Here is a 22,698-nt window from a genome sequence, read left to right on the forward strand (position 1 = left end):
TTGCATATTAACCTTGATTTATTTATATCACAATGTCCCAGAGTTAATGTAGTCACTGCAGTACGGTGATAATGGTCCACACAAGCGGCAAGGTTGTTGCGTCTTTCTTGTGGAATGTCATGTGGTCAGGCTGACTCCTGCTTTCAGAGTGTCAGGTTTCTGGCCACATCTGAACGTAATGGGTGTTCAATGCTACGCTGTGTTATGATGCTTATGGTGCTATTTATGACACAGGCGTGCACCATGCAAAGCCAATGCATTTTAGCAAAGTCTTGCCTTTTGTGTTAGTGCCTTTACAGCAGGTAATGCAAACTGCGGGAGGGCTTACTAAGGACAGTGGATCAATACATGCTTACCTACTGCACTCGAGAAAGGGGATCACAGAATATGTTATATCCTACAACATCTAGGCTTGAGTAGACTGACTATTTTCATATAATGTGGGGTGATGAAACCCACTTGAATAATTATTGTGTCATCGCTTCCATAAAAATTAAAAAATAAATCTGCTGAACCATGGTAAGTAGAGAGGCCTCTACTGTTTTGAAGTGGTGGCACCGGCTAGAGCAGACAGCATTTACCGAAGCCTCCAAGTGAGAATATTACATTTTATGTCATGTTCTTATTAACCCAACCAGGAGAGGAGGGGTCTGAGTCTAATGCAGAGACTCCGGGCAGTGAGGCCAGCGGAGAGAGTTTGTCCTACCAGACATGCGCCCACACGGTCCTGAAGGTCCTGGGGGGGCTCCTGTTGGTGCTGGGAGTCAGCTCGTCCTGGGTGGGCACCACGCAGGTAGGGATACAGCTCCATATGAACATTTCATGTCACGATTTTTGTGTCCAAAATAATTGCGATTTACGATATTATCGCAATGATCAAAATATCCCCAACATCCATTATCCTGGGGCGGAACATCTGCCAAAAAATAGCAGATCTACAATCTTTACAAGTTTTGGTAGAGAGTGAAAAAAAGCCCCTTTTCCACTAAAGGGACGAACTAGACCAAGAACCAGAACTTTCCAGAACCAAAAACTTTTCACCTTGACCAAGTTCTGCTTAAGTTTCCATATAACCAGACCCAACCAGGAAGGTCCAGAATCGAGAGCAGCAACGCTGCTGGCCCCGCCCATGGGTTCCCAGAACTCAAGTTTAGTACTACCTCGAGAGCAGGACCTAAAAAAGGTTCCCAGAACCTTGTCTGAAACCGGGCCATACGCTGTAGGAACAAAACCAGAACCAAAAAAATAGGTGGTTCTGGAAAGTTCTGGTTCCACCTCGTAGTGGAAAAGGAGCTATTGCCTGTATCAAGTATGTTATTTCCAGGTCTGTTTTAGAGCTGTGCATAGCGGAGGACAATCTCCACGATACGATTGAGTGTTTTTTTTATCAGGGTAAAAACAATAATAACTATTATCGTCCCATCCCTTACACGCAGGTGGTAAAGCTGACCTTCCAGTCCTTCTCCTGTCCCTTCTTCATCTCCTGGTTCAGCAGCAACTGGAATATCCTCTTCTTTCCCATCTACTACTCTGGACACGTGGTCCTCACACGAGACAAGCAGACCCCCATCCAAAAGTTTAGGTGAGTAACATAATGTTGCTGTCGGGCAGAAACCTTGTATCGCCATATTTCACCTTTTTTATGTTGTTGTCTTCTTGTAATTTAAAGCCCTACTTTGTCATATACTACACTACACACAAAAGTAGCAAAAATATATGGGGGTAAATTTACAATTTTAAAGTTTTTGTCTTAGGAATGTGACAAAAACTAAAAGAATATGATTGAACTCAAGTCTCCATGGCGTGAGTAATCAATAGAAGAAAAAGAAATTGGGGGTGTACTACTCCTTTAAGTCTGTCTGTGGGTTTTATAAATATTTAACATGTGGAAAGTATTAACAAGAGCTAGTGACTCAATAACAATTCACCGTTTGTCAGCCTTCTGATTGGTCCCTGAGACTCCCTGACTGGCCAACCAGAAAAAAACATTCACTTTTTGCTATCGGGGGTGGAGTTTGTGCAGTGGAGAATGTTGAATGTAGCTTTCAAGAACTGTCCGCACTGCGCGACACGGAGTTCGCCCGGTACGGCCGCGGGAGGTGATAGCGACGGCAAGCGATCTCGCTCATCATAACGAATAAGCTTCAACAAACTAGTTCACATGGACCTTATCAATGGTCTAAGAGTCACGATTGGGTACATATAATTTAAATGGGCAGAATTACGAAAAGCCAGCCTATTATGTGAGGAGAACTATAATCAGCCTGTCCTCTTCCTACCCAAGATGCAATGCGCTTTCTTTTTCTATTTCTATTCTCTCTCTGATCCAGAGGATTAAACTAATTAAAACATATATTTTCGGGGGGAAATTACTGTTTTGCTATGTAATTACTGTACCTTTTTCTTCCCTTTTTATTAATATCACGTAGATGTGTTTTTTTTGGTACTTTATATAGCTGTAATGAGGCTATGAAGGAAAAAAAAATCCCATCCACTTCCACTATAAAAGAATCTGCAATAGTGATTCTGTCCCACTGGGATTAAACAAATTAAAACATATATTTTCGGGGAAACCCCCTGTTTTGCAATGTAACTACTGTACCTTTGTCTTCCCTTTTTATTAATATCACCTAGATGTTTTTCCTTTGGTACTTTATATAGCTGTAATGAGGCTATGAAAACATAAAAAAATCCCATTCACTGCCACTATAAAAACAATCTGCCCAGGGTCAAATGTCCCATCATAGTAACAGGGCAGAATGGGGCGGGATTTGCAAACTAGTGAATTACACTGGATCCATTGGAACACAGGTTCCTTTTTCCATTTCCTGAAAAGTATCTGTTTTGGACATATGAGGTTTTCCGCCATACAGAATCTGATCTGATACTGATCTGGATCATGTGTTGAGCAGACCCTGGCAAAATGTGATCATTCTCAAACCCTTTTCCGAAAGAGTTGTGATGGGGCAGCTAAGTGCTAAATCGTTCAGATGGATACACAATTGTAATGCTCTGCAATCGAACCCTGGTCACCCGCGTGGAAAGCCAACATCTTAACTACTAGCCCAGGGGTCTTCAACAGGGGGTCCGCAACCCCTAGGGGGTCCTCAGAGTTACTACAGGGGGTCCTCCAAATCTTTGTGTGATAGAAACCTTTTTTTTTTATTAACCACTTGAACCCTAGTGTCCATATTCTGAGAACCTTAGCCAAAAATAGCAGATCTACAAGCTCGAGCTTGTAGATCTGCTATTTTCGGCAGAGAGTTTTGGAGGAAAAAGAGCAGACCAAGTACTGAGTGAAAGGTCAAGTTTATTAAGTATTGACGGTTCAAGTGGTTAAATATAAGAACACACAATTGTGGTGTCAACCGATGAAAATATATGGAATCTATGAAAAGGTTGTGGGGGTCCCTGCTTCATCTCTCTCTCAACTAAGGGGTCCTTGGCCTGAAAACATTGAAGACCCCTGCACTAGCCTAAAGGAGAATTCTCCCTCGGGTGAGGGAGATATTAGGCTTTTGGCCATCAGGCAGAGGCTCTGAGCTGCTACTGCTACACAAGCAGGCATGACATTTTGCATCACCTTTAGGCTGCTTATTAAAATACAATATGGCCGCCGTTTTTCCAAGATGGCCACAGCATTAGGGATACACTGGATGCAAATATCTTCATATAATCAAAACAAACTGCCTAAGATTAATGTAACGTACAGACTTTAGAGAACGTGAGAGGACATTAGAATATGTTAGAGCAGTGTTTCTCAAATGGGGGTACGTGTACCCTTAGTGGTACGCAGAGGTACTACGGGGGTACTTGAGAGAAAATGTAAAATGTATTTTACGTTTAATGTTTAATGATAAAACATTGACACGTGTATGTGAACGTGCTGCTCTGTAAAGCTTTAAACCAAATTAAGTACGAATTTTGATTAACACAACTGTTACTGAATAGAAAAAACATGCTACTTACTATTTATTTTCAACATATTGACTTTTTATGTCAGTATTTTCTAATCAAAGTGTTGTCGTCGATTAAAGGGGATACTTGGATTCATATAATCAGAAAAAGTGGGAACTGAAGCCCAAAAAGTTTGAGAACCACTGTGTTAGAGGACATCAGCGGATATTAGAAGAAGGATAGTAGAATATGTTAGTCTAGAGCACATTAGAGATATTAGACTCCATGAGAGAATATTAGAAGACAGGATAGGACATGAAAGATATTACAATACATAGAGGACATGGGAAATATTAGACCCCACGAGAGGACATTATAGGACATGAGAGGATGAGCGAGGACATGAAACGAAAGCAGTGGTTCTCAAACTTTATCATTTCAAGGAGACCCAGTTTGTTATGCATTAGGCCACGGACCCCTATAACTCAGAGTTACAGTTTATCGCTCACAGTGTTTGTTTTCGGTCACACCCCTCACCAAGTCTCGATTGTTTCCTTGCATACAGTACCATCAATGCCGTGTTGGTGTGTTTGGAGTGGGGCCTGTGAAAGACTAGACAGCGGTATCTGACAATTTCACTGGGGACCCCCTGGCACAACCTCAAGGACCACTGGGGGTCCCATGATCCCACTTTGACAACCACTGTATTAGAGGACATGAACTAATCTAACCTTCAGCTACATTCGTCAAAACCTAGTGTACACAATACAGTTTGGCTGTAATAATTGAGTGATTATGACGGTGATTATTACTATGGCAAAAATCAGACTGCAAGGTCTGCTTTCAGCATCGTCAGGTTAGGCACTGAATTATTAAGTTTAGGCATGAGTTTGGTGTGGTTTAATACATTTTAGATGGTTAGTCACCGTTAGTATATTTAGATATGGTTTTGGACTGAGGTTGAGTGTGCACAGGACATATGTGCATCTGAGCCAGAAGGGGGATCTTCATAAAGGGGATTCCCATGTCAATAGGAGGGAGGTCATTATCAAGCTTTTTTGTTCATACCTGGAGTCTGGTTTCTTCCTGAGATGTTGTCACAGGCTTGGCTTGGACATGGCTTCTTCTTGACTTCAGTCGTTGGGCAAGGGGTTGGCGTCCATGGAGGAGATGGCGTTCATCTTTGTGAAGTGAACTCTACTCAGCTGGCAACTTCCCTTCTCTGACATCAGCAGGGGCACTGCCAGTGAGGAGGTGGAGGTTGTTTATGTCCCGATGGCTGAATATCTGCCTTCTTAGACCTGGCTAATCCTTTTGGAGTTTTAGGGGATTAATAAACTGTGTGCCAGCATTGCCAAATGCCAATAAGAGCCATCTGTGGGCAAGCAGACTGATCGTAAACACAGTTTACACCATTAGTGAGACAACATTGGAATGACATATCTCTCCTTTAATTGACATTTACAGTTAGGCCTGTATGGGGAGATATTGACTGCAATGAGGGGAAACAGTAGGTTCACAATGCTTATGTTCAGCAATTTCTCTGAAGTACTGCCCCATGAGAATGGGTGGGAAATTACAGTCCAGAACTAACAACTAAGTAACGGAATGTGTTGCATACTCCCTTCTCCCTTCTCTAACAGGGAGTGTAGCAAACTCTTCGGGGAGGATGGGATGACACTGAAGCTTTTCCTGAAGAGGACAGCGCCCTTCTCTATCCTGTGGACCTTGACTAACTACCTGTATCTGCTGGCCCTGAGGAAGCTGACCGCCACTGACGTCTCAGCCCTCTACTGCTGCCATAAGGCCTTCGTCTTTCTCCTGTCTTGGATCGTCCTCAAGGACCGTTTCATGGGTGTTCGGGTCAGTACTAAGCCATCGCCAATAGCCAATGCTAACTTTATCCCAGTATGTCTAGAGTCATGTCATTAACATGGATCTGTCCCATTTAGCATTTATCAGGCCGATCTTTTCAAACACATTTTTGGACACTGCTCCTACAGATTTTGCCTTAAAATCACACAAAGCTGTCATAATTCAACACCTATGTTACACATTTGCTCCACCTACATACTAACATATCTCCTACTACTTGAACACAACCCTGGCTGTTACAGCTAAAACCCACATTCTGTGGCCCTACCTAAGCAATACATTTGCCATGACGCATATCCCCCTACACGCAGGAACCAATGGCACTTACAGGTCTATTTGTGTATACATGTGACCTGACTGTCGCTTATCTCCCGATTAGGGAGTCTTACTGGTATACATAGGTATTTAGTGTTGGGGCTTTATGAATAGAAATGTCTTTCGGTCGGATGGTCCTTCCAACATATATCACTGTCATGAAACCTAAAGGGTGGGTTGCCATGAAACTTGGAGCAGCACGACCTCTAGGGGCCGATAAAGGGTCTTTTAGACTTAATTTTGTTTTTATCAGGTCGTTCAGACCTGGTCTACATCTCTTCTGACCACCTAGTGATCGCTCTCTCATTTGCATTTTCCTGTCACGCTTCTCCACATTGGCTGGCGCTGTAGCCAATGGGGAGGGCTAGTATAAATGTCCTGGTCACGGTTACTCTCCCCAGGGCTATGGGATCAATGCATTTCATGTCTCAGCGTGCACGGTAGCTAGAATGGAGGCGGTGTATGGGAGCCTAGGCTATGGGGCAATACTGAAAGCACTAACTGCCATTGAGAAGGAGGCTAGGAGCAGGAGGATGGCAGAATCACATTTCTCAAATACATCGTCCTGTCATCATATTGATTCACTGTTCCTCAAAGTACGGCACAAAGTGCGTCCCATTTCAGTTAAAGATGGGGTGCCATGATTTGTTTCCCCCCTAAAACATGATCATCAGGTATTATGATTATACTAGGAGGAAGATGTTTTCCATAAAAATGTACAGAAAGTGTTAAAATTGGGTTTTTATGTTCCACACCCACCAGTTCATTAAGTATGCCTGGTTGTCAGGTGGCTGGTGGCCCAGCTGAGGTTAGCCACACCCACAGTGTTGGGTGAATGGTAAAAGTGGAGGGGATGAGTTTATGATGTAATTTAATCTGTGTGTTTTTTGGAGCGGTGAAAGCGCTCCCAATGAACAGGTATATCCGTGGGTATGTGGCTGGCTGGCTGGCTGGGTGGGTGGGTGGCTGGCTGGCCCTGTCCGTAGCCTGGGCAATACCTTGAGTGGCCACACACAACACACTAGTTAAAGGAGGGGCGCTGTTTTGTGCAGGCCAGGCACACTCACCACTCACTCACAGGCACAGTTTACACTCACTCACTCACTCACATAGGGTACAGCTGCTCAAATTCACCGCTCCACTTCGAACCGAGGTTTGATTTTTTGTTTTTGTTTTTCTCATTCTTTGCCTGCAGATTGTGGCTGCCATAATGGCCATCACAGGTATTGTCATGATGGCTTATGCCGATGGATTCCATGGGGATTCTTTTGTCGGTGTGGCCTTGGCTGTCGGCTCCGCATCCACGTCAGCTCTCTATAAGGTTAACTAACCTTTATTTCAAGGACCCCTAATTTTATATGCACTAGGGCCTAGGCCATGGACCCCCATTTGATAAGATGTTTATCTCTGGGAACCCAGTCTCAGAATATTTGTATTGATAGACATGATTTGGTCTGTCTGATGTTCCATCATTTATTTTATGTACTGTAGAGATAACAGTGAAACTCTGATCAAAATAGCTATTCTTGTACATTCTCTAGTTGTATTTACTTGTACAATTAATTACAAGACAAACTATCGTTAATTTAGCTAGAAACCTGGAAATCCCTCAAAGACCCCTGGTGGCCCCCCAGACCCCACTTTGAGAACCGCTTGTGTATGGTATCAGGCATTATCCAAACTGCACCCTCACTACAGCAGCCCGAGTCTGTAGTGCCGCAGTTTTAGTAATACTGGATTAGGTTACTCAGAAAGAGACCAGATTGACTTCAGGCCAAACACTGCAGCACAATAACCCAAAAAATGCCTGCATAAGAACCATCAGCAGGAATTTAATATTGTTTCCTTCACCGTGCTACAGGTGCTGTTTAAGATGTTCCTGGGCAGTGCCAACTTGGGCGAGGTGGCGCACTTCGTTTCCACAATGGGCTTCTTCAATCTTATCTTCATCTCCCTTGTGCCCCTCGTCCTCTACTTTACCAAAGTAGAGCACTGGGGTTCAATTTCCTCTCTGCCCTGGGGGTATCTCTGTGGACTGGCTGGACTATGGCTGGGTGAGTTCACATACAGTACATACACAAACACACGCACACGCACATACGCACCAATAAAATGATTGTGCATGCCTGTTTCACCTATCCACTTTCACAAGCAGTTATGAAATGTTTTCCCTTGAGTACATTGCTAGTTTGAACCCTTTTCACCTGGTTCCCAGTGTTCAACATCCTGGTGAATGTCGGTGTTGTGCTGACCTACCCCATCCTCATCTCCATAGGAACACTGCTCAGTGTGCCAGGCAATGCAGGTACAGTCACGTTATTATATAAGGAAATATTTGCTGGTCACCGGGGAGGGGAAATTACTTTACTTGTATTGCTTTCGACCAGCAGATGCCTGTTCAGATCATAGACTGTAAAAAGATATGGACGGTGTTAAGCCATTGGTTTCAATGCTGCGAAATTGACGCTTTTTTGTCCCTTGAACGGGTGCCGCCATCATTGTAGAAATCAACGTTCATTGGTAGAAATGGTACCATCTCGAATGCTATTGGTTGCCAATGGTCACATGCAACGGCAGGGATACTTGGGAGAATGTGGTGTTTGAACTTGCAAAATAAAGCACATGAAGAAGAACCATCACAAGCCTATGATCACAAGCCCCTCCTACAGCATACCCTGCTTTAACATCAAATATAACATAAATTGGACCATATTTTCATAAAATGAAACAAGGCTTTAAACTAGCAACAGGAACCATAAAGTACTTATGACAATGTTTATTAAGGTAAGAAAATCAAATGTAAAAGTTTCGGGGAATAGAATGGAATCCTATGGAGAACTTGTTGCTTCTGGTACCAGAACAGCGCAACTAGCAGCCAATCATAGGAACTTTCAGTTCCGTGTTGCTTCATTTAAAATCCTGACGCCTGCCCCCCTGGTTCAGATGGCTCAGATGAGCCACAGGGGAGAGCTGTTAGGGACAGAGAAAGTGTGTTGTATTGACACTATGACTGGTTGAGCTGAGGGTCGAACCGGTAACCGTCCAATTCACAGACAGCCTCTCTACCCATTCATGGCCGCAGGACTGCACGCTCAAACTCACATGACAGATTCTTAAACAATCATGCATGATCAATAAATGGAACATCCGTACTCACATAATACGTTTACAGTAAATGCTACATTTAATGAATTGGAGAGTTTGACTGCTGCTATGCATAAAAAAAGCATTACATTTTACTAGGCAGAGTGCAGAGTGCTTTCTTTTAGGTTAATTTATTATCCCTTTCACAAAGAAAACTCAAACTATTTACGAAACATTAATTAATGTAAGGCATAGGTAATTGGAAATAATGTGTTTGTTATTAGAAATAATGTATTTTTATAAGACAGAAGAAAGCTCAGGGGTTTGTGATGTTAAAGGCCCAATCCAAGATGGTTTAGAAAATATTAATTAGCTTTATATTTCACATACTGCACTGTATTGTTTTGCAGATGGAAAATGAGGTATTTGGAACTTTCTAACCCTACCCATCATATATGAAAATATAGGTCTGTTTTACTCCAATGTTTACAACAATTACCAATGTAAATAAATCATTTAATTGTTGTTTTAGTCCATCTATCAAGAGCTGAGTCAATCACCTAGATAATAAAACACATTTTGGTGGTGGAGCTACCTATCTGTTTATGTTTGTAAGATTGTTTGGGTCTCTCAGTGTTACATTTACACTCAGGATCTTACAGTATATATGGGAGTAAAACGGACACTTTGAACAGAGCGTGCCTGCGATGGCATTGTATTGAGCGGTCAGCATTTCTGGCCACTGTAGCAAAAAGATTACACAGCAAGTCTGGCTCTCACGCCCCGGAAACCCAATCATCGATGTGCCTCGACCGACGCTGCAACTATCCCCTCACCGAGGGAGGATCAGGTTGCTAAGGCGACACTAAATGCCTACAGATGGGTTTCTTTTCCTTAACCACAATGGACTGTATGAAGGTCAGTGGGTTACGGGCTTTTCTAACCACAGAGACACAAAGGACAGAGTGGCCCATTTGGGCTGATTGTAAGCCGCACCGCTAAGCTATGTTCATCCTCCTACAGCCCCAGTGTCAGTGATTTGGCTTACTTCATGTAATTAATCTTAATTTGTTTTTGTTTTAACCCCACCGCCCCACCCTCCCCCCAGGCACGTGCACACATAGACATGAAAGGGGGCTTGAGCCCCTGCCCTTTTATCCGTCTGTAAAAAAGTGCCCTTTCCAGACCATGAATGCAGTTTTTACTATGGTGAAAGAAATGCAAATGCCCTCTTTCCATGCCATACCTGAAGGCAGCATTCAAGAGAATTGCCTTGTCCAAACTCTCCTGAACTAAATGCATCATCTTATGTTGAAAGAATTGCCCTCACTGTGTAGAAATCCATGCTGTATGCCACGTCTCCAGTATTGCCTTTTTATGCTTAGTTCAGTGTGGTATCAAGTACTGAAAATCGCCGACCTCCGTTGTGAGCTTGGAGGTCTGCTATTTTCTACCCCCATCTTTGTCATCTTCTTCCCTTCCTTTGCCCCCTCTCTCTGTCTTCCTCCCCTCCTATCCCCTTAACCTCCGTGTCCTCCCCACCACCACAGCTGTAGACGTGTTGAAACATGAGGTGATCTTCAGCGTGGTGCGTCTCACGGCCACGTGCATCATCAGCCTGGGCTTCCTGCTCCTCCTGCTGCCGGAGGAGTGGGACTCGGTCACGCTGCGTTTCCTGGCCACCATCGCCGACAAGAAGTCTGAGGAGCACGGCGAGGAGCTGACAGAGTCCAGCGTCCACACCCGCAGCCGCAGCCGAGCCAACGGCGCGGTCTCCATACCCCTGGCATGAAGCTCTTCTCGCCCGGGTCGTCCGTCAAGCCCGTAAACCCTGTTCGACGTCTAAGTCCCTTCCTCGCACGTTTGTCCAGCATCCATCGGGGAAGTGCAGATATGGGTGCCTAGTCCTCATGAACATCCAGTCCTCCGGGCCAGGAAGACAGGAATTATATTATGTTGAACTGTGTGTGTGCGCAGGGAAGATGAGGGGGGGACAGTTTTTTTTAAATGCATCTCTGTCTCTCTCACTTCCCTGCAGGAGACGCGAAAACAGAGCATTTATGGATCTTGCTAAGTGAAAGGGTAGAAAGCATCCTGTACTTTCTCGAGCACCTTGCCGTGCCCAGTCCTGCCCCTCGCACGCCTCCCCCTGTACACCCCAATACCCTCCCCAGCCCAAGCTCCCCTCCCCCTCCCCGTCGGCCTCACAGAGCTGACTGCCCCACCCCAGACAACCCCTCTCCCCAACCTGATCGGCAGACTGTATTCTGTGAATATAAATATTGGCAGGGCCTGTTTGGCTCACTCTACCTGTATTTATTGAATTCATTTAGAGCTGTCTCGATAAGACAATAATATTTACATTTTACGACAAATAGTATTATATACAAGAATGAAAATGATGTGTAATGTACAGGCTCTTTTTCTTTTCTAATAAAAAATTAAGACCCACCCACATTTATTGCTGTGTATTACTAGACAGGATCGGGAAAGTCTTAAACATTAGAAAATTATACATTTGAATTAAAACATAATTTTGATTGATTCAGTCAGTTTTGTTTTCCGAGTGGAACGCAGTTCAAACAACTCTGATTCACTTGGCAGAGCTTCAGAGGTATGGTACGTATCAAACTAGCAACTAGTCGCTTCAATATACTGTATCTCTGCACAGATGAACTGCATGCATGGGGCACATAGTACCTGCAGAGAGAGAGAGAAACTGAGCCCACTCACTTGAATCCCTCCAATTTACTGGTATATTTGTCAATCTGTGAGAACTTCTGCTGTCAATATCACATCATCGAACCTACTGAGAATGCCTGCATTGTTATCCCGGCACGCGAGTGTGAATGCAAAGCATCACTTTTTAAGTTGTGGCAAGACAGTACGTCATGACGGTGCTCACATAAGAGATGTGAGTTCTAACAAACAACCTTAATCACAGAATTAATAGTGAGTATAGAAATCAAATTTTAAAATCTGTATAAAATCTATAAAAAGTATCAACACTATCTACTTTAGTGGAGCACTTAAACACTAGGGAGATAGAGTTCCATTGTGTAATGGAATTAAATGATATTTTTGATATATCTCCAAAAGTACAAGAGATATTTTTATTAAAGGAAATTTTTGCTTGCTTGAAAAAAAAATGCATTTTAGACTTTACACACTTTGCTTTAATGCACTACCTTTATTGTTATGTGCAAAGTGTCTTAATCAATGTGACTTTACACACTTTGCTTTAATGCACTACCTTTATTGTTATGTGCAAAGTGTCTTAATCAATGTGACTTTACACACTTTGCTTTAATGCACTACCTTTATTGTTATGTGCAAAGTGTCTTAATCAATGTGGTGCCCTGATCTGTGCCAACATACCATTATATATTGATTATTGACTTAAAGTAAAAGTAACTTTCTTTTTGAAAAGGTGTCTGTGTGAAATTTCTGAAAGAAAAAAAGCCTCTAGGCTCTAGTTTCATAATAAATATATATTTTGCATTTATTTTAAAAGTGTCATCATGTGCCAGTGTTTGTGCTACAAAGCCACTTGCATTTGGAATATTACGTGGTTGGGGTGGCGAGGGTCTGGGGAAATTTCGCTTTTGCGAACGCCCATCGTTTCGACCGGAGGGTTAGCGACTCACTCCACGGAGGTTAAGGTTAGGGTGAGGGTTAGAGTCGGGTGTCGAAAACGTAGTAACAGCGACACGCTCCCGGGGGTCTTCTTTGATATTGACACCGTTCGCAAACTGGATGCTCTCAGTGGAGCCTCTGTAGAAGGCCTGTAGGACCTTGGGCCGCATGCGTTGCGTTGGTCCGCCTCTCCCCATAGATAGACTAACACTATCTCTAACTCTAACCCTAACTGCATTCCGGACTATAATGAGACATTGGACTTTCGTAATGCTCCGGGCATAGCCGGTGTGTGCATCCCACATGAGTTTCTCGGTGATGTTTATGCTCGACAACAGTGTCATCGATGCAAATGGGGGTTTTGCTCTGTCTGACTACCTGTTGTCCACGATCAGCTCTTTGGTCCTGTTGATGTCGGGGGATTGTTCTCTAGGCCGTCTCATTGTCATCAGTGACCAGGCCTACCACTGTCGTCCCATCAGTGACCATTAGGTTAGAGCTGTGCGTGACCTTGCAGTCGTGGGTGTACAGGGAGTATAGGAAGGGAATAGTAATACTCTTATAGGAATAACACAGCCCTGGTTGCTTGTGTGTTGATGGTCAGGGGACAGAGCGGTGCTTCACCACCTGGCATCGCTCAGACACAAGGGTCCAGTCTGGAGGAGACTATGTTTGAACGCTGAGCTGTAACCTATGAAGGTCATTCTCACATACAGTAGCAGTTCCTCTTTTCCAAGTAGGAGAGGGCATTGTGTAGTGCATCATTTTGTAGTGCATAATTTTGATGATTTTGAACATCCATGACTTCTAAACCACACAGCGGTGTTTCGCCAACACAAAGTTATTCAGATAAGTTCAATAACATTTTACTTTAAAGGAGATGTGAACAAACATTAAATGTAAAAAATAAAGCCACTACACAGTTCTGTGTAGATGGAAGAGATATGGCAGAAGCTTTGAATAGAAAATTCAATGCTGGTATGGTTCTTTAGAGAAGGGGGACTTCCTTCCCCCCCTCACACACACATTAACACACACTCCCAAGTGTCCCAACAGTGCTGTTATGGTCGCTGGTGTTGTCAGTCTTCTCCAGTAATGAAGCATTTGCTGAGGTGACAGTTTCATCTGCACGATGGCGGCTGCCATATTAAAAGAAATGAGCTAGAGGAGGCAGAGGCGCAGTTGATCTGGAAATCCTCATTACATGAGTTACTGCCACACAGCCAGATACCCACAGATGACAAACCATCAGAGGCCTGAGGTGACTGCTGTGCGATTCTTCAACTCATCTGCCCACAAAGAAAGATGTATGCCTATGTCACCCTACTGAATTTTGAATGAAATGAAACATTTATGCAGTTTACTGAAACCTGTGTGCTATAATCTTATAACCATCAACCTCCCTGAGTACCTGCCTCCATCTTTACTCCTGTCAGGGCAAAGCTCTCGTGGGGGAAAGGACAGAAAAAAGTACTGAATCTTTCAAGCATTAACTTACGAGTTACAAAGTAACCTGTAGGGAGAGTTACCATAGAAACGTAGCTCATTATAATGAGAAAGTCAAGTATGAAGAAGGCAGGTATTTGGAGAACACACCCACTATTTGAACTGCAACCAAAAGAGTTTACTGCATTTTGCAGAATTTCTATTTGCCAGTCAGGCAAGTCCACTGGATTTGAACTGGCAGCAGTCAGGTTAAATAGACAGGGTTTTGGGGAGAGCAGTAGTTATTCTGTAACTCACAATGTCCTACTTGGAAGGGAATGGACTGAACAGCCACACCGATTCGCTGTCAACAAAGGAGGGCCAGTTGGGAGTATATAATCCAAAAGATCTGCAGTGTTGCTGATCAACATCAATGTGACAAAACAACAAAGACGCCATACAAGGAAGGTGAGAAGTAGAGTTTTTGTGAACAAAGCGTAAACGTATTTCTACTGTACCTTCTGAAGTTGAACTTAGAAAGTAGTAGTGTGATCAAAGGACTGTTGCTTGATAATAGTCTTGCTTGACATCCAGGCAAAGCATCTTGGCCTGTTAACTATACAGTATCAGAGCAGTTGGCAGGACAAATATGGGCTCCACAGTGTCCAGGCCTCGGCCGAGCCAGGTGGCCCCAACTCTCATTGTAGAAGAGGAGGACCAGGAGGCCAGGCATCCACAACCACAATGGACCCTGCCCGCTCTGCCCCTCACACTGGACCAGAAGCCCCTGGGACAGAAAAAGACAGCCTTGCCTCCCCTGAAACATGCAACAACCATACCTCTCTCAGGTTAGTAACAGGTTTTTGTGTCAAGACTTTCTATCCCCATTCATGCATTTCTATTCATTATTCAGATTTGTAGCAACCATGTAGTCTGTTGTAACAGTGCACCGTTCATATTGTGTTAAAACAGTGGTCCTCAACCTTTTCAGGCCACGACCCCCAAAATAATCCCCCATTTAACTGGGGGACCCCCACCCTGACGAGCACTGAGGCATTACATTTTGTTCTATTGTGAAAATAGCAGATCTACATGCTCACAACGAGGCGTTGTGAGCATGTAGATCGGCTATTTTCACAATTTCTGCCTCTAATATTTGACAATTTGGCCAATGTTTAATTTGTCATGTTAAGGGCATTCAAAAGCCCTTACATTGTCATTTTAGAAATGTGCAGATGCCCTCTATACACTAAAACTTTATGTTGGTTTGTTTACAGTTGAGTGAGAAAACAATGTTGCACATTAAGTTAATCATCTGGGGACCACCCAAAATAATCTGGGGACCCCAACCCACAGGTTGAGAACCACTGTGTTAAAACATCACAAGCAGCTTGATGTGTGTGCATGTGTGTGTCGTTAAGAATCGTGCCTTGCAGGCATCTCCTCGCCCTCAACCCTAAGCAACAACCCGAGCATCATTCATTCTCATCCGCCTAGGAAACCACAGGTTAGAATGGCCAAAGTCAGCATACTGTACAACATACTGTTAATTTGGGTTAATGTCTCAAATAGCCTCTTGTCTGTTCTGTACTGCGTCTGGAATTCAGAGTGGGGAGAAAATTGTGCTGTTGTTTGCAAAAGGACCTCGCATCCATCATTATCTCTCCTCAGGCACTGCAGCCGCTCTCCTTTCAAACTGGCCACACAGTCACCGCCAATCAAATTGCCATGGTAAAACGCATGTGTCCTCCTGCCACCAGTGCCTCACTGTGTACATGACCCACCCCAGGGTGTGCAGTGGCAGTGTGCTATGATAATGAGGGATTTTACCGGTTTCCTTGTAGGTCAGGGAATGCAGCGATGGGGGTGTCCAGCGATTTTCTTCCATAAGCCAAACAGGACTGTCTGGCGCCAACAGACTCATACAGGTACAGTGTACAGGCACAATGTGGAAGAGAAGCAAGTGAATCGCTCATAAATAATTCAGTTATTATTCTATAGGGAAACGTATAGCGTCAGCAAAGAGGAATGCTTTAAACAGAGGGCTGCAGAGAGAGAGAGAGAGAGTGAGAGTGAGAGACAGCTGGTGAAATGTGTGTCCCCTCCCTTCTGTCCCTGTGGGTCTGATTAAAGTGCCGGTGGAGTGGAAAGTGGGGCGGGCAGCCATGACTGGCCCTCAATGGGACCCATTTTCAGGGTACAAAGAACAGGAAGACCTCCACTATTAGTAAAACACATACATTACACACACACGCCTTTATCCAAGGAGCTTTACATAGAATGTGCATTACATTCACCCATTCACACACACATTCGTACACCGATGGCGGAAGAAACCATGCAAGGCACCAACCTGCTCACCGGGAGCAACTAGGGGTCCAGAGTCTTGCTCAAGGACTAATCGACATTAACTCAGGGGGAGCCGGATTCAAACTGGGGGGAACCCTTCATGCTCTAATGACGGTTTCTCTACCCTGAGCTATGCCGCCCCGACTTCCATTGTACCAAAGTGCCTTACAGACATTTCATCATCTCAAGTGCAAATGTGTGCCAGGCACAATCTTCGTTTCATTATAAGCCAATTACCAGAGACGGCTCTTTTGTTGAGAGGTGATTAAGTGGATACGTGTTCCAACAGAGGAATACAGTAAGTATAGGAATTACTGAACCGTCCGGTACATCAACTATATTGTTCAGGAACTAACTAAATCATAACCAGTGAAACTAGAAGATGTGTTCCTGTGACTGTGTGGCCCGTATAGGGAGGGTTTCTGGACGCCCAGTCAGCCCTCAGTCAAAAGTCATACCGACACCGGCGAGCTCATCACCGTCAAGCCAGAGAGCAGAGGAGACAGAAGACTGTTTACACTGCTAATGGTAAGATAACCAGGGGGTCTGGTGGTACACATTCCATCACTCTTGATTATATGTTCTTTAGAAAGATTCCATTCTCAAAATCTCACAAGATTTTGTTTTGTTTTCTGACTTCTGAACTTTCCACACCATTTACTCATCTGTATCATCCTTCTCCCACATTCTTTGTCTCTACTGTATGTATTGTATCTCTCCTTAAAGAACATTCTTTAAACTGTATAGGGTGAAAGATTTTTTTTAAGATTTGTTTTTGGGCTAGCCTTTATTGATAGGACAGTACTGACAGGAAATTGGGGGAGAGATGGGGAGTGAAAGGTCAAAGTCAAAGTCAAAGGTCATACGGATCAGGAATCAAACCGGCGACACCGCCAGGCATCCATGCCTATGTGGCAATGCCTAAGTGGTATGCGCCTGGACCAGTAGGCCAGCCAGCATGGGCCCCAGAAAGATTTTAGTTTGTACTTTTATCTTTTCCCCTGTTGAAATATTTACGGAAATACATAAGTAATACATGTTTTTTTTCTCTGTCTTCTACAGTGGGAGGACTCAACAAGGAAGGGGTGCAGAGGCTTCATCTTGTGAGAAGGCCCACAGAGAAGGACATATTCTGGGACGAGTCCACAGGAGAGAGCCTGGACTTCAGGCACCTCCTGCAACCTAGCCCTTTGCCTCCCTTGGTGCAAGAAGCAAAACAACACAAGCAGAATAATTCACTTCTACAGTGCCAAGTTGAAAACCCAGCCTGGAGCAGTTGAGCTTAAGGTCAACAAGGCTGGACAAGAGAGCACACAAACAAACTAGACACAGGCTGCGGACAAAAAAACTTAACATGGGCAGTTGATATGGAAGGAGAAGAGTTAAGGCACCAGTAAAACAAAGGGACATACTTCAGGGAGGATGGGGTAGGAGCCTGACATGGTCAACCAAGGAGACATTTTAACCACATGAATCCTAGGATCCCTATTCTGGGGGCGAACATTCAGCGAAAATGTAATCTACAAGCTCACAATGTGTTGTGCTGTGATGAGATGTGAGCTTGTATACAACATCAACTGTTTTCAGGGAAGAGATTTAGTGTAGGGAAAAGATGAGCCGACCTGAGACCTGTCACCTGGGAGACCCCAGTCAACTACTGTACTGTAAGCCAGGTTTAAGTGGATAACAGATGTGTGTCACGAGGATAGAGGGATTTGGGACTCTGAGCTGGAGTAAGCACACAGGTATCGTTTCATAAACTGGATTAGAATGGATCTGAAACCTGAGATTAAGTCATGCAAATTAATTACCTTAAGTAGCTATAGCATCATTTAAACAACTGACAACTAAGGCACAAGGACAGTCTGACTTCTCTAATAACACATACTCCCCCCGTTGCGAGGCGTTGTGAGCATGTAGATCTGCTATTCTTACAATTTCTGCGTCTAATATAATGCCAATTTGGCCAATGTTTCATTTTAGAAGTATTAAAAAGTCCTTAAATTGTCACTTTAGAAATGTGCAGATACCCTCTATACACTTAAACTTTATGTTGGTTTGTTTACTGTTGAGTGAGAAAACAGTGTTGCACATTAAGCTAATCTTCTGGAGACCCCCAAAATAATTTGGGGACCCCCCTGGGGGTCCCGACCCCCAGGTTGAGAACCACTGTGTTACAGTATTGAAACTGGATTAACTGTGTGTGTTTGTGTGTGTGTGTGTGTGCGCGCCTGCGTGCGTGCGTGTGTGTGTGCTTGTGTGTGTGTGTGTGTGTGTGTTGGTCTCAATGTTGAATATTCCCCTTTAAGACAGTAGATGGTGCCATCTAGGGGGTAGCAGTGATACTCTGAGGCAACAGGAAAGAAAAACAGAAATGCACATTTTGTGCAGCACATCTATGCACCAGTCCACATAATATTAATAGCCTACTTTAGAGCCAAAATCAGGCTTCCAATTTTGTTCAAACCATGGACAGCTTTTAAGACAAACATCGTTCTACAAATCTATAAAACTTCAAGGTATAATTGGATGCATGTCAGTGAGAAATGTACAAAAGAATCCTTCAAGTTTCCTAAGAAAACCAATTATTAGCAGAGATGTATGGCTCAAGAATGAACAGAGAGGAAAGAGAGGAAATTGCTAATTGCAGTGCAACTCTCAGAAGCCGTGGAAATTGATCCATTTCCAAACACCTGAGGCCATTTAAGAGGAGCCATGCACCTCCTCAGGCATCAGGTGAACATTGACGGGGCCCTCATAATGTGGATCCATCCTGTTTCAATGGGTTTCAAGTATCCCCACACATACAACTGTGTTATGGAAATTTGAAAATAAAAATACAATTTAGAAATGACAGAGCTTTGTATTATCTTTTGCATATGTAGGCTACTGTACTTATTCACTGAATGGTCAGTGAGCCCGTCTCAGCAGCCAGAGGCCCTGGTAGTCGCAGGTTAGGTCCAGGCCAGGCCAGGCCAACAATGTGTTGATGTGTGTCCCTGTACAAGACTCTTAACCCCTATTTGAGCCTTTGCGTGAAAGGTGGGCATCACTTCCTGTCCTCAGTCTCATTTGTTGTTGTGCTGCTGTGGCACCTGAATCTCTGCATTGTGATTACTTGCTTTAAGTGATTTGAATCAGCTGTGTAGAGGAAGTGAAGCACACATTTTTCCCCAGTAAGCTTGTTGGGAAACTTGTGGATACATTCACAAAAAAACACTCCAAGGAGTGGGAAAGAAATTATTATTATGATAGGGAAAAAAATGTGAACTTCATGCAGTTCTGCCACTGGGTGTCATTATTGGCCTGGAGGACAAGGTAAGCCTGAGTTATACAGCTCTGTACAGTACAGTTGCATACTGTAGATAGAACCTTTATAATAACCAATTAAAATGTTCTGCAACTACAGTATATCATTGTGTTGTTACTGTACGTTAACATGAATTATGTGACTCGTTTATTTTTGTTTGTTGGTTTAGTATATTGGTTCATGGCAATCCTTAATGAATTAAGCACAATTTACAAGTTTAGTAGGATATTGATTAAATAATTTTAAGTGCAACTTAAATGTTTATTTAATTTTTTATCTTGTAGACCACCTGCTTTGAACCAATCCAAAAGAAAAAGAGTAACATAATTTCATAGTGAACAAGTTTGTTCCATTATTTTTTGAAGATGCACTTTGACAATATTGTTTTGTTTGCAACAGAAATATTTTGTCCAAAAGCTGATGAGCAAGATAGAGGTGCATATAAGCAAGTTAAAACGAGTCCATTGACTTAGCAAGCCATTCAATATAGAACAAAGCAAAGTCTGCCAATGGTGAAAGGCTAATGACTGCGGACTTCAGGAGTGACCACAGACTGGGATACTGAGAATTATAGCCGCTTGACTCTTCAAGAAACTTCTTCTTCTTTTACAGTTCACTGGCCACACACACTGGGTGTTAAAGCCAAATCAATGAGGAGGGGGGAGGTGGCGAGGGGTCCTGGTGTCTGTCACTCCATACAGCAACATAAAAAGAAGGTGAAGGATGCCGTGTGAGCAATTGGTTCCAATTGACAGAGGATTGGTCATGGTCAGCCTTCCGAGTGGAAATCCACGTGAGAATGTAGCACTGGGACCAGCAAGGGGCACAAGGGGCCAATGGCAGACAATGAAGCTCTCAGAGGGGACGGCGCTGTAAAATCCTGAGGGTTCATTTAACTCTGAGAGAGTACAAATGGAACCACATGGACCTGTAAGGGTCTCTCAGGATTTTACGGTGTGGACTGGACACACTGGAATAGTGAAACAACCTCCTCTTCCTTCGCCGGCATGTTATTCGTGAAACACAATATTTGTTTGTGAAAATATACTGTAGTTTAGTTACATAGTAGACATGTTTTAGCCTCCAAACAACTCCACACAGAACACCTTAAAATCTCCAAATGACAAAAGGCTAAAGGCTTAAGGGACAGTTCTCCCCAGACGGCCTATATTGTAATCAACATTGTAACAGAGAAATTCAGTGTCAGCATCACCCAGCTGATGGCTGCTCAGATGGTTATGATGAGCGTTCAGGGGAGCGGTTAGGGGTTAAAGGAGTAGTTCACCCCCAAAATGACTTTTTTTCTATTGATTAGTCACGCCATGGAGACTAGAGTTCAATAATATTTTTAGTTTTTTGTCGCATTCCTAAGACAAAAATGTGATAACAATAAATTTACCCCCATTCGTTCCGGATGGGGACCCGCTTCGAAACGGGTCCCCATCCGGAATCAATGGGGGTAAATTTACTCGAATCAAATTTTTGTCTTAGGAATGTGACAAAAACCAAAAAAATATTATTGAACTCTACTCTCCATGGCATGAGTAATCAATATAAAAAAAGTCATTTTGGGGGTGAACTACTCCTTTTTTAAGTGTCCTGCTCAGAGACACATAAACCAAGTCCGGGACATCTATAAGTGATGATTTGTTAACATTTGTTTTTAGAAATGGTAGATCTACATGTACAAGCTCACTACTATGCATCATGCAAAGAACTTGTATATCGGCTATTTTCCTAGTTTTGTTTATTTTGCTGGGGACCCCATGGCACCTCAAGGACCCCTGGGGGTCTACGGACCCCACTTTGAGAACCAGTGCACTATGCTATATCTACAGCTAGCCTGGGATCAGTACCATTCTTGGGTTTCTGGTCCGGTCTGGAGTGGAAACGGGCTACTACATGTTGTAGTCCTCAGACGGACTACACGTTGGCCGGAAAGATCAAACCGGGAACAGTTTTAACCCAAAAGAATTCCCCACGCTCAAGGGCATACTTTTAGGGCCTACCCAATAAAAGTTTTGCTTATTTTTTTGAAATTTGGGTTTTATACCCGTCTTTTAGTCCAACTCGTAGCAACTGGCAAGACTACACTTCTCAAGCATTTAAGGATTGGGGAAACAAACAGGGGGACCAAAACAAAGCCTGTTGCCGGTTTAGGACACGCCTAGACCGGATCACACAGCCCGTTTAAAACAAATACCAGGCTTTCCTCCGAGGTGGAAAGGCTGGTGAAGTGAGGTTAAGCTACAGCATGCACTCTGTGGGCATTATACTTGTGTATGGGTGTGCAGTCAATGCCATTGCCATAGGCTATGGGATCTGTTGTTGCAGTCCCAGAGTCCCATGGTCTCTGGGTAATTTTGACCTTGCCAAATGTGTTCATCCGCTATTTTGTTCACACATAGGCCTACTGTACAGGAACGTTTACAAAAGTGATGTACTATACAGTACTGTATATACGAAATATACTTGCCTGACCTTGCCTGACTTATGGACTTTTGAGCTGTGATAACCGCTCCTACATCTGGCTTTGTCCTTGTCTGTATGTACGGGGGAAATCTCACTTTTGCGATCGTTTGCCCTCACTATGTCAGGGTTATTAGCCCTGAAACATGACGGTCGCGTGACACAATGTCGTGTGTGGTCCATAATGTGGTCCATTCAAATCCCAGTAGGCCTCGTTATTTGGGATAAGGCCTAAAGGAAAAATGTGCTCCGCAGAGCACAGGTCAGATCAGAACCAATCAGAATGTAATATATGACAAATCGGACAGGTCTGTCTTGATGACACAGTGTACCAATTT

At 43.6% G+C, this 22,698-nt stretch overlaps 1 protein-coding gene across 2 annotated transcripts in view; it reads left to right on the forward strand.

The window, feature by feature from the left end:
* Positions 1–10,963, forward strand: part of slc35f4 (solute carrier family 35 member F4) — a gene marked incomplete at both ends in the record, with an annotated part of 37,363 nt that extends 26,400 nt beyond the window's left edge. For both annotated transcript variants that reach the window (XM_080750389.1, XM_080750390.1), the window contains 7 exons: positions 639–793; positions 1,437–1,582; positions 5,541–5,760; positions 7,283–7,408; positions 7,949–8,141; positions 8,303–8,392; positions 10,722–10,963. In XM_080750389.1, coding sequence (XP_080606515.1) covers positions 639–793; positions 1,437–1,582; positions 5,541–5,760; positions 7,283–7,408; positions 7,949–8,141; positions 8,303–8,392; positions 10,722–10,963 — 1,172 coding nt within the window. The remainder of the gene's footprint in view (positions 1–638; positions 794–1,436; positions 1,583–5,540; positions 5,761–7,282; positions 7,409–7,948; positions 8,142–8,302; positions 8,393–10,721) is intronic.
* Positions 10,964–22,698: the final 11,735 nt, after the last annotated feature.

Source organism: Nannobrachium achirus, assembly GCF_963921795.1.
Source record: "Nannobrachium achirus genome assembly, chromosome: 20".
In the NCBI taxonomy this organism is placed as follows: domain Eukaryota; kingdom Metazoa; phylum Chordata; class Actinopteri; order Myctophiformes; family Myctophidae; genus Nannobrachium; species Nannobrachium achirus.